The sequence below is a fragment of the Lutra lutra genome, chromosome X (assembly GCF_902655055.1).
Source record: "Lutra lutra chromosome X, mLutLut1.2, whole genome shotgun sequence".
Lineage (NCBI taxonomy): Eukaryota > Metazoa > Chordata > Mammalia > Carnivora > Mustelidae > Lutra > Lutra lutra.
The window spans coordinates 62951269-62963988 of record NC_062296.1 but is presented as its reverse complement, the minus strand read 5'-3'; the positions used below and the strand labels follow the sequence as shown (position 1 = coordinate 62963988).

Below are 12720 nucleotides of genomic sequence, written 5' to 3'. Positions count from 1 at the left end.
TTGAACTCATGACCCCAAGATCAAGAACTACATGCTCTACTGACTAAGCCAGCCAGGCGCCCCTAGATCTTATTTCCTAAAGGAAAAAAGCATTAAGTTTATTAACTTTCACTTCTGTTAATGTTTGTCTTTATAATGTTTTATATTTTACAACTGCAATAAGCAAAGGATCTATTTATTCTTTTGTAAAAAAAGTCTTTCAAAAGGAATAATTGGAAAAGGGATTAGTGTGATATTTTTTTTATCATGACCTCTAAAGATAGAATACAGACTTTTAGAAAAAGATTTAATTTATTTATTTGACAGAGAGACACCGAGAGAGGGAACACAAGCAGGGGGAGTGGGAGAGGAAGAAGAAGGCTCCCTGCTGAGAAGGAACCTGATGTGGGGCTCCATCCCAGGACCCTGGGATCATGACCTGAGCCAAAGGCAGACACTTAACAAGTGAACCACCCACATGCCCCTAGAATACAGACTTTAAAAAATAATTCAAACCTATTCCTTTTTATTCTTTAATTACTTTAATATTCACAAGTATCTATATTTTAAGTGTCAGGTAATTCAATATTAAACCTTCATGTTTTAATGATCAGAAAGCAAAGAAAAAGCCAGATAATTGAGGCAGTAAGTGTGAAATGATAACTATGCTAAGAATAACTCCCAAACCTCAGTATAATAAAAACATAAGCATTACAATATTTCCCTTTAAGCTATTAATATTTCTTTAAAAATACCAAGATTTTGAAACCATGACTTTAAAATGCTTATAAGATAAATGCTCCAGCACTTAAAAGTTTATTTAACATAGTATATATAGCTCAGAAGTATATTTTCCACATGGGATGTTATTTAAACATATGCTTATTTGGGAATGACCAGTGAGCTCAAGTTTATAGGAAAATGGACCCTCATGACAGGTCAACCAACTTTTAGGAGCACAGGCTTTGGAGCCCATAAGATCTGGGTTTTGAACCTCAGCAAGACCACTTACTAGGTGAGTGACGTCTAGCTAGCCTCATTACCTTTCCAGGGCAGTTTCCTCTCTGAACTGTAAAATGGGCTTAGCCACACTCCCTCACATCCCAGCCATCAGCAAGTCCTGTTGTGTCCAACCATCTCCATGTTGCATCGCAGCTTGCCCATTTCCCACCAGCTCCAGCCTTTCGCAAGCCTCTACCACCTCTCACCACAGCCTCTTTTAATTCTCATCCCCACCAGAAACCATTCTCTGCACACCAGCCCCAGGGATCTTTCAAGCACAGATCTGATCATATTTTCCTGTTCACAGTCACTCAGTGTTGCCTGACTGCGATCAGGAGAAAATCCAGACTCCTTGTCACAGCCTGGAAGACCTGACTTGGTCTGGCCTCTGCCAACCTTGCCTAGCTCTTTTTTTTTTTTTTTAAGATTTTATTTACTGGGGCACCTGGGTGTCTCAGTGGGTTAAAGCCTCTGCCTTCGGCTCAGGTCATGATCCCAGGATCCTGGGATCGAGCCCTGCATCGGGCTCTCTGCTCAGTGGGGAGTCTGCTTCCCCTCCTCTCTCTCTGCCTGCCTCTCTGCCTACTTGTGATCTCTGTCAGATAAATAAATAAAATCTGTAAAAAAAGATTTTATTTATTGAAGAGAGAGAATCTCAAGCAGACTCGCTATTGAGCATGGAGCCTGACACAGGGTTCTATCTTGTGACCCTGACATCATGACCTGAGCCGAAATCAAGAGTCGGATGCTTAATCAACTGAGCCACCCAGGCACCCCCTGTGGCTAATGTTTTAAAAATGGTATATTCAAAAACTAATGAGGTACTATACAGAGGCTAACTGAACATAATAAAAAATGTTATATTTAACATAAATTTCCACTTGTAATCATGCTTTTGAACTGCAGCTCAGTAGACACTTCTGGACCTTCTTTCACAGAAAGGCATCTCATCTGTTTTGAGTTCTGTTTAACCATTTAGCATTGTAACTGGCTAACTACAGGTGCTGTCCCAGGTTTCCATACAGTAGAAATGAGTGCAGAGAGTGTAAGAGTTCTGCATCATCAAGTGATGGAATTCCTCCACTAAACAACCTGGGATCAGAGGTGAAAAAGATCTCACCTGGGATCTTTTCAAGTGAAACCCATCTCTAGTTTGAGTTCTCTGTGGTTTAAATACCATACACAGTTCTGGTGACTTAAGAACTATCCTAGCGGGAGGCAAATCCCTTGTGTGATGACCCTAGGGATAGCATCTTTACAACTATGACACAAAGTAAACAAAAAGGATCTTGATGTATTTGGTATTACCTGGTACTGTACTCTTAACAGTCTGCTATTATATGAGTAATGCCATATCTGATGAAGACAGCCACATTTTAGGAGGATTATTAAAACTTCTTTTGAAAGTGAGGTTTTAGTTCTAGAGAAGTTTAATCGGTACTTACCATGAAATGAGGTTGTGTTAAAATACGTTTTAGTTCCTTTGCATCATTATTCTCAGGGTAACATGAAATTTCTTCCAATACCTAAAAAATAAGCAAGATGTAGAACAGTATAAACAGGACGCCAGCTTTAGAAAATAGGGAATTCTTTTAAATTAGAAATTATGAATAGATTTTTTTTTTACAGCAGGCGAAACAATTACTTTGTTAAAAACTCATCACTTTATTAAAGGTTATCAATATAAAAGAACACTATTGATGGTAATAAAAAAATAAAACAAATTGCTATAATTTCTCTGACTCAGTTACCCAACTATAACCCGAAAGGTTATCGAAAAATACAAAACAAAATGACAAGTCCGCAATACATATTTACTACAGGGGTTAAGTCACTTAACTAACTTAATGGGCAAATATCTCTACAAATCTTTTTCCAAACTCACTATCAAAATGAATCTGTAATAAAAGTTAAGAGCAGCTTTTTTTACATTAACAAAACAGTCGATTCCTTTGAGAAAGATTAAAATGACACAGGCTCACATAAAGAACCATTTAAAGAAAAGAAACACTTCAGTAATTTTCCTGCAGCCTGGCAGAGTCTGTGTTCTCCGCACACATCTCCTCACATAGCGGAAACCACGCCTCTGCCAACACTTCCTAGTGTTCACTGCCAGGGAATCCAAGGGAACAGTTAAAACCCCAAACCCAAAACCACTGAAAACTTCTCCTTCCACTCTAAAAGTTATCCGTTACCATCAGGATGGAGTTTCTCCATTTAAAATTTGAGTATGTGACAGGAGACCAGGGAAAAGCCTCTGTTGTCCTGCCCCGCCACCCCCTCCCCCAACCTCAGGGTAAACACACTACTGCGGTTCTTCTAACCGTAGATGGTTGGACTCACAGAGTAGTTATACATATTGCACTCCTAAAGTTGAGCCAATCAAAGATGGCTTCAGGAGGGCTGGATGTCAGGGGCACACAAGTCATCCACCCAGAGTAATCTCTCGCATCATCTTGGAGAATCTTAATACTGGGGCAAGAAGGAGCATTAAGAGGTCATTTAGAGGACCTCTAAGGCTTAGATCTTGCAGGCATACCTAAGTGCTACTCAATCACCTCCTCAGGGAAGAAGGAAAAAGACCAAACAAACACTACAGGGTTTCTTTCTTATCTAAAAGAACCCTTAACAAGTGCTGGTTATGCGGTTAATTCATATTGTGTAAGGAAGATAATAAGCAAAGTCGCCTCAGTATATTTTATGCTTTGAGTGTCTCTACCAGTGAAATGAAAGGATGAAACCATGTGTTCTCTCTGGTCCCTGCTACTCTCAAGGTCTGTACTTTTATTTATTTTTTTTAAAGATTTTATTTATTTATTTGACAGAGAGAGATCACAAGCAGGCAGAGAGGCAGGCAGAGAGAGGAGGAAGCAGGCTCCCTGCTGAGCAGAGAGCCCGATGCGGGGCTCGATCCCAGGACCCTGAGATCATGACCTGAGCGGAAGGCAGCGGCTTAACCCACTGAGCCACCCAGGTGCCCTCGAGGTCTGTACTTTTAAACAGCAAGGTGTGGTCCCCTAAGTCAGAGAGAACGGCTGCTGGCTGGTGCCCTTGACCGCATGGGCAGGTCCAGCAGCATGGCTGGTCTTGGTTCTCAGTGTATATGCGAGGCTCTCTAGTGCAGGCATGGGTGTTTAAAATCTGGTAGGGAAGGAATTCTGTTCTTCATACTCTTTTCACTTAGTAGTCTCACTGTATAAAAACTGCTTTCAAAGGGAAATGTTAATTTGCATACGGACTTTTATAACATCAAAAAGTGAAAGAAAAAAAGTACCCGTCTAATGATGGAGGACTTGCTAATTCATTATAATTTAGTAATAACAAAGACTTACCCTTCATTAGAATTTATATTTATGAAGACCAAGTATAAACATTAGAAAAATGATTATATAAAGTCAGGTAAGAAAAGATGTATTTTGATTGCAGCTACATGAAATGTATATGCAAAAAAATAAAATTTATATGCAAATGGTAGTGACAGGAAGTGTATACACAGAAATGAAAATTACTGTGTTAGGGTGCTGGGGTTATGGATGGATTTTTACTTATCCAAACTTTTTGCAATATCATATTTCTATAATAAAAAAATCGGGGTGCCCGGCTGGCTCAGTCAGCACAGCCTGTGATTCTTGATCTCGGGCTTGTGAGTTTGAGCCCCACATTAGGTATTAAAGTAATCTTTACTTTAAAAAACATTTAAACATTTAAAACATTTAAAAAAAAGTTGGTAACAGGTACAGCCATGTACACTAGCTGATAATTTATAAAAGTGACTTCTCTCTGAACTCAGTATACTTGTTATAGATATTTAATAAACTTCCAAACACTACTGTCTTAAAGAAGCAACTCAAATTTTCAGAGCCTATTTCCAACCATGCGCAGTAAAATAACTTACTAAAAAAAAAAAGAGAAGTACAATTGATAAATTAACATGTTCAAGTTTACAGAGCAGAACCAGAACTAGAAATCGAGGCATTGTTGTCCCTGAGGCTTTTCTTTCTTTCCTGTATGTAAAATGTTCAGTGATAAACTTAGAAATACTAAATCTGACTGTATGGTCCATTGTGACTCCAAGGAAACCACCTCTTTACTGTGCAGCGGAAATGTTTTCAATAAAGGTAGCAAATACGACTCCCAGATACATTTATAAAATATATCACTTACCTCTTTGGCTCTCTGTACTGCATCACTCGGAGGATTCCTGATTTGTGGTGAAGATTTTGTGTTAATTTTGTCATACAGCTAAAAGCAAAGAAGAAAATCCAATCAACACTCCTAATTCTTTGCTAAAAGTTCAGAGCTGCCTACTTACTATTTCACTAAACAAAATCTTCCTCTGACAAACGCTTGCTGATGATTTCAGGGTTTCCTTCCATTAATAATCTCTCACTCATTTAGCGTAACTTGTTGCAAGAGGAGTCTTACGTGTATTGTTTTAGAAAATCATCCTCAAATAGATGGTCCAAGATTCTGTCAATGTGGCAGTTTCCTTTCTCATTTAAAATCGATCACTACTTCAGAATTGCAATATTTTGTTGCCTCTGGTAGAAGCAACATTCACTAACATGGATATAGAGCAAAACGAAAGAACGTTTTCTGGCCAAGACATGTCTGAAAGAATTTTCACCAAAATCGAAATCTTGGGAAAGGGCAAACCAACTCCTTCTAGGAAGGAATGTTCTCACAAAAGGTTTATGCTTGTTTTACTAGGGCTGTTTATTAACAGTATCAGTGCTGGCATCCTTTAGCAGGAAGTCAAGGACATGAACTTTTTCCTTTTGAATTTGCAAATTCACAGAGCATGAGAAGACACTGAGAAGAATCTAAATATATTTCAAAAATGCCACAAATCTAACTGATCCAAAATTTGACTTTCTGAAGACAATTAATTCTTTAAAGAAAAATCTCTGTAGGGTGGAAATGCAATTAAAATACTAATTTCTACCTCAAACAAAATGGCTCATTTGACAGTCTGCTTTGAAAAGTGAAAAATTAAAATGGATTTTGGCCAGTCTGCCAATGTCTATTTCCTAACTTCTCTAAAATAGGTGGGTTTTTTTTTCCTGCTTGGTTTTTGTTTAGTTCTTTTTTTAAAAAGATTTTATTTATTTACTTCACAGACAGATCACAAGCAGGCAGAGAGGCAGGCGGCGGGGGGGAGCGGGAAGCAGACTCCCCACTGAGCAGAGAGCCCGAAGCGGGGCCCAATCCCAGGACCCTGAGATCATGACCTGAGCCAAAGGCAGATGCTTAACCGACTGAGCCACCGAGGCACCCGCCAAGTGCTAACTCCAGAGAGTAACGGTAGTCATAACAACAACAAGAATTACTACTTTTATTGAACACTTACTAGATATTAGTTATTAGTGAAAATTCTTAATATATATTCCCTCGTTTAACCTCAGGCAAACCTATCAGGTCAATACCCTTTACTATTCCCACTTTACAGATGAGGAAACTGAGGCACAGGATAGTAAAGCGAGAACCTCTGTTCTAGGTTTATAGCCTCTTCACAGGTGACATACAGATGCCTGGAGTTTCAACATTTTTTTAGGGCCCTGCTTCCAAAAAAGTGCTCAGACCAAATTTTCCTCCGTTCCTTTGGTCTGTGATTCAGTTCATCGCATATTCGCCCAAAGTGCAGTGGGACTAGTGGTGGAATGAGAGGTTGGGTGCTTCTTATCAAGGCAGAAGCAGTAGAAGGAATTAAAAGAAGGGGTCTTCTGTCTGAGGTGGGGGCACTGGGCTCTGCCCCTCCAGCTCCTAGGGGATCCCGGGACTGGAGCAGTTCCAGCAGTTACTGGACACAATGGATAGCTAAGAACAGATGGTGATTCTCAACTGGCTGCACTTGAAGCAGAAGGGCGAGTAAGAACCATGGCAGGAAGGGGCAGGGAGAAACGGGGCTCACTTTGTCACCATCAGAAGTGAGTCCTTGTTGTCTCCTCCATCTATCCATCCATCCACCAACTGAGCTCCTACTATGTACTAGGCTGTGCAGTTCTCTTTACTGGGGTTATGAAAATGAAAAAGAGGACAGTCTTGTCCTCAAAAAACTCCCAGATTCCAAAGACACATAGAGCCAAAAGCCCAGAAACCTGTGTCAGCTGGATCCTGTTGAGAGCCTGAGAGCAGTATGGTTCCCAGCGCTATCAACTGGAAGGGATCTCAGCTGAGTGAGCCCCAAGGTGGAGACTATCTGGAAATGCATGCATAAGATGCCGACCTTCATTTCTCCTCTTCACTTTCTGGGACTGGGTTTTTGCCTTTGGGACTCAAAATATTTTAGCGATACCCACAACAAATACAAACCATTTATTTATTTATTTTTTAAAGATTTTGTTTATTTATTTGACAGATATCACAAGTAGGCAGAGATGCAGGCAGAGAGAGATGGGGGGGGGGAAGCAGGCTCCCCGCTGAGCAGAGAGCCTGAAGCAGGGCTCAATCCCAGGACCCTGAGATCATGACCTGAGCTGAAGGCAGAGGCTTAACCCACTGAGCCACGCAGGCGCCCAAATACAAACCATTTAGAAATGTGGCAAAGCAGGTAAAGAAAAAGTCCTCCATGGAGGAATGCTTTAATGCAATGTAACGTTAGTGTTTTAAAACAGTGGTCCGAGAAATATGTAGCTTTTCAAATTCTCGTTCTTAGGGATTCAAAGTCCAAGTGTAGGTGGTTTTGTGAAGGCTTTGTGAAGGTTTTGTGAGACGTGGCTGGGTTTTGAGAACAAAGGAAGGCTGCAGCATGCATAAAGACTATCTAGAATGATATGATTTGGGACTTCCTCTGTACCTCTTGTACCTTCAGCTGGAGCCCAGAGCTAAGGCCTATAGGAAGGAAGTAGCACCGAGCCTGCTAGAAAGCTGCCAGACCGTCCTTCTAGGGCTTGCTGGAAGGCAGCCAAAACGGCCCTTCCGTACTCACCTGCATGCCCCGTTCTGCCTACAGAGGCAGAAGTCTGGCGTCTGTCAGAGTCACAGGATGAGGAGACCAAGTATTTGATCTCCCCTTCCTTCCTCCGGGGTAGGAGGGCAGAGGGAGTTGCCTTTTTCCTCATGCCAGGGAAGGGTGGTTGGTGCTCCACGAGAACCACACCCAGAAAATGGAGGTGCCAGTAACGAGAGCTCGTTATCTCACTCTCTGGAGGGATGCTTGCCGAGTGGCAGTGACTTAGGAGGCCCATCTCGGTGTACCGGGGGTACTGTGAGAGAGAGTGCTTGGGGCGGCTTGACAGGTGACATTTGTGGTCCCGAGTAAAAACATATTGATGCCTGCCTCTCTCCTGGCCGGGGCAGCCCTTGCCAGCAGGGTGAGGCTGGCGGTAGGGCACCCCACACCTGTAGTGTTTCCCATGTGTGCGTTTCCCATGAGTCAAGGAGCTGCCTCAGAGTGTGATCCAGCTGCAGCCATCTTGATGGAGCCCTGTCCAAGAGGGCTGCCTGCACGGAGCAAAGGGATCCAGGAATAATTAGCTGTGGGCTAACGCCTGGGTGCAGGAGCTGAGAGGGTGCTGCTGAGGCCAGCTCCAGAGTCCACTGATGATGCAGAACCCAGGACAAAGCCAGCATCTGACGACTGCCACATCAAGTGCATCGAGAGCCAAGAGGACCCTAGCTGCCCGAGGGAAAGGATTCTGGAACATGCTGTTTAAGGGCTGCTTTCTCTTTTCCATGACCAGAATCTTGAGTTCCCTGACATTCAGTAACAGCGCCTCACATGGGGCTGAGTACACTGGAGATGCTTAATACATGTTTCTTTAAAAAATAAAGGCATATTTGAGCTGGTGCAGAGGAACTGGAAATAGATATTTCAAAAAAAATTTCAGAGTGACCTAAAAATAAACAGACTGGGAATACTTTCTTAGCTTGTTTCTTTAGGAACCAGGTATCATTTATCTTTGGTCTTTCCTCCATAGTTAAAACTTTCCCTCAAAATTAAGAAATCTATTTTGACCATATTTCTTTTGGGTGTGTTTCAAGGCTGATTTACTTCATCAAATATGGTTCAGCTCTCCACTTTTTTAAAGGTAATTTGCTTCTTCAGCTCCTCCATTTTAAAGAGGAAGCAGAGGTCCAGTGACGTTAAGTGTCACACTCAAGGTTCTGTAGCCAGAACAGCAGCGACTAGACCATGAACTCCTGATGTGCCATCCTTTCTCTCATACCAGACTTCCTTGCTTTATATTAGAATTCAGGAACACACAAAGTCTTCTGCCAGGGAAACAACCTTCAGCAAATATTTGGGGAGGGAACTGTAGAGAATGCTACTTACAGGTTGTAGGAAAAAAATACTAAAAATGATTTGGGAAGATATTAGCCAATCAACTGCAAACCTTGCCCTGTTAAAGAATGCTAGAATTCTATTCATTTCCTGGTGATAAATATCTCAGGCTTTGTGACAGTAAGTATTCTGTCAGCCACTCAGCCTTGCCCTATATGCAAAGGCGGCCATTAACAACCCATCAGTGAATGGACATGGCGGTGTTCCAATAAAACTTTATTTCCAAAAATAGGTGGCTGGCTGGATTTGGCCTGAGCACCATAGTTTGCCAATCCCTGCTCGAGAAGCTTAAGTTCATGGTGGATTGAAATGGTAAAATATATTTCTTTCTGCTATTTGCTTTCCTGCTATTTGAGGATATCAAGTGTATTTGTTTTTGAACTTTGTTTCATTTTTTTTTTTTTTTTCAGAGAGAGTGAGTGTGGTGGGGTTGGGGTGGGGGAGGATGGGAAGAGGGAGATAGGGAATCTTAGGCAGCCTCCACATTTAGTGTGGCACCTGATGCGGGGCACAATCTCATGACTCTGAGATCATGACCTGAGCCAAACTCAGGACTCGGATGCGTAACCAACTGAGCCATCCAGGCGCCTCCTAAGTTCTTACTTCCAGTTAACATACAGTGTTATATGAGTTCCAGGTGTACCACTGTGACCCAATACTTCCACACATCACCCAGAGCTCATCACGAGTGCCCGCCTCAATCCCATCCCCTATTTACCCCATTCCCCTGCCTGCCTCCCCTCTGGTAACCCTCAGTTTAAAGGTATCGAGTGTATTTGTAAAGCTGAGGTGTAGAAGATGAGGCAGAGGGAGGGAAGAATGTTAATAATTTATCCCTAGAGAAGGGGCTGGGAATCGCTGCTCAGCAGGGGGCCTGCTTCTCCCTGTCCCTCTGTCCCTTGCCCTGTTCATGCTTGCTCTCTTGCTCAATAAATAAAATCTTTAGAAAAAAAGTTATCCCTAGAGAGAAAACAAGAATGAATCTGTTACTGTTCTCTCTTTCCAATGAAGTTAAGGTTCCCCAACTTCAGCACTTTTTATTAAAACACACACACACACACACACACACACACACACACACACACACACACACACAGCAGAACAAGGAAATGTGGACAGCTGTAAGGGGAACAGACTGTTGGACGCTGTCTCAGACACACCGCTCTCTGCTCATCTCTGGAGCTGGGTCAGATATGGCCACACACAGCTAGGTGCACACGCTTAATCTTTCTGCCTTAAGAAACAGAAGTACAGTTCTGTTAGGGGGACACAATTCTATATTGGAGATGGGCTATTTTAAACAGAGCAGACTAAAGTTGGTGGTAATATTAAATTCAACTTTCCTGAGAGTGTACTTCCAGACATAAAGATGAAACCTGTTAAGATGTCACTTTTTATTCATATCCCACACACTAAATCAAGTTTCCTTTTTTTTTTTTTTTTTTTAAACCATACTCCATCATATCTCATGCTCTTCTGGTTTCTAGCCCTCAAACAGAAGCCTTTGTTTTGCTCCCAGTTTATATGCAGCATTCCAAGATCAACATTTAAAATGGAATGGTTGGCAGAGAACCATAAAGTTACTCTCACGGGGTTGTATGTCCCACTAACTTTAGCACAGAGGAAACCAAATCTCAGGACCAGAATGCGTATTGGCTGAGATAAGATGATAACTTTTGCAACGAGACTGCAGAATGGCGAATGGCTTTGTAGAGTTGTAGGGAACTCCACTCAAGTTCATGAGCAACTACCCTCTTACCACTTCCTTCAAAGAGACTGAACAAGCTGCCTGCTGGAAAGCAATTCAAGTTTTCAAGAGTCAAATATTTAGCCGAAAAGTATGTAATGAAGTGTGTCTGCGATCCTGGTACAACAGATGAGAATGCTGTTCACGGATTTACACTGCCTAACAATAATGGGAATGACTTGCCCTGGAAACACGGCATCTTATTTAAAATAAAACTTTCTGTACAGTTTGAGTTATCTGAAGAAGCTCAGTGATTAGAAACAAGCTTCAATGTGTCACTTCTTTTTAGTGAACCTGGGGTCAGCTGTTAATATCCAACAGTATTTTTTTTAAGATTTTATTTATTTATTTGACAGAGAGAGATCACAAGTAGGCAGAGAGAGGAGGAAGCAGGCTCCCTGCCAAGCAGAGAGCCCGATGTGGGACTCGATCCCAGGACCCGGAGATCGTGACCTGAGCCGAAGGGAGAGGCTTAACCCATTGAGCCACCCAGGTGCCCTCCAACAGTATTTTTTAAAAATATGTTTGAAATCTGGCAAACTGAGGGAAAGGTGATTTACTACGAAAAACAAAGCTGGGGGCACCATGATGCCTGATTTCAAGCTATATGACAAAGCTGTGATCACCAAAACAGCATGGTACTGGAACAAAAACAGACACATAGATCAGTGGAACAGAGTAGAGAGCCCAGATATGGAGGGACCCTCAACTCTATGGTCAACTAATCTTTGACAAAGCAGGAAAAAATATCCAATGGAAACAAGATTATCTCTTCAATAAATGGTGCTGGGAAAATTGGACAGCTATATACGGAAGAATGAAACTCAACCATTCGCTTACACCATACATAAAGATGAACTCTAAATGGATGAAAGACCTCAATGTGAGACAGGAATCCATCAAAGTCCTAAAACATAGGAGAACATAGGCAGTAACCTCTTCAACATCAGCTACAGAAACTTCTTTCAAGACACGTCTCCAAAGGCAAGGGAAACAAAAGTGAAAATGAACTCCTCGGACTTCATCAAGATAAAAAGCTTCTGGACAACAAAGGAAACAGTCAACAAAAAAAGATGCAACCCACAGAATGGGAGAACATATTTGCAAATGACACTACAGATAAAGAAATGATATCTAAGATCTATAAAGAACTTCTCACTCAAACTCAACACCCAAAAAACAAATAATTAAGTCAAAAAATGGGCAGAAGATATGAACAGACACTTCTCCAAAGAAGACATACAAATGACTAACAGACACATGAATAAATGTTCATCATCATTAGCCATCAGGGGAATTCAAATAAAAACCACATTGAGATACCACCTTACACCAGTTAGCATGGCAAAAATGGACAAGGCAAGAGATAACAAATATTGGAGATGTTGTGGAGAAAGGGGAACCCTCTTACACTGTCACTGTTGGTGGGAATGCAAGGTGGTACAGCCACTTTGGAAAAGTGTGGAGGTTCCTCAAAAAGTTAAAAATAGGGGCGCCTGGGTGGCTCAGTGGGTTAAAGCCTCTGCCTTCGGCGTGGGTCATGATCCCAGGGTCCTGGGATCGAGCCCCACATCGGGCTCTCTGCTCAGCTAGGAGCCTGCTTCCCCCTCTCTCTGCCTGCCTCTCTGCCTACTTGTGATCTGCCAAATAAATAAATAAAATCTTAAAAAAAAGTTAAAAATAGGGCTAGCCTATGACCCAGCAATTG

At 41.8% G+C, this 12720-nt stretch overlaps 1 protein-coding gene across 8 annotated transcripts in view; it reads right to left on the bottom strand.

Moving 5' to 3' along the window:
* The window catches only part of CASK (calcium/calmodulin dependent serine protein kinase), a 353809-nt gene that overhangs the window by 44940 nt on the left and 296149 nt on the right, over positions 1–12720 (bottom strand). For all 8 annotated transcript variants that reach the window (XM_047715149.1, XM_047715152.1, XM_047715153.1 and 5 more), the window contains exons 12-13: positions 5146–5223; positions 2427–2507 (exon numbers count right to left, since the gene is read on the bottom strand). In XM_047715149.1, the coding sequence (XP_047571105.1) occupies positions 2427–2507; positions 5146–5223 (159 nt within the window). The remainder of the gene's footprint in view (positions 1–2426; positions 2508–5145; positions 5224–12720) is intronic.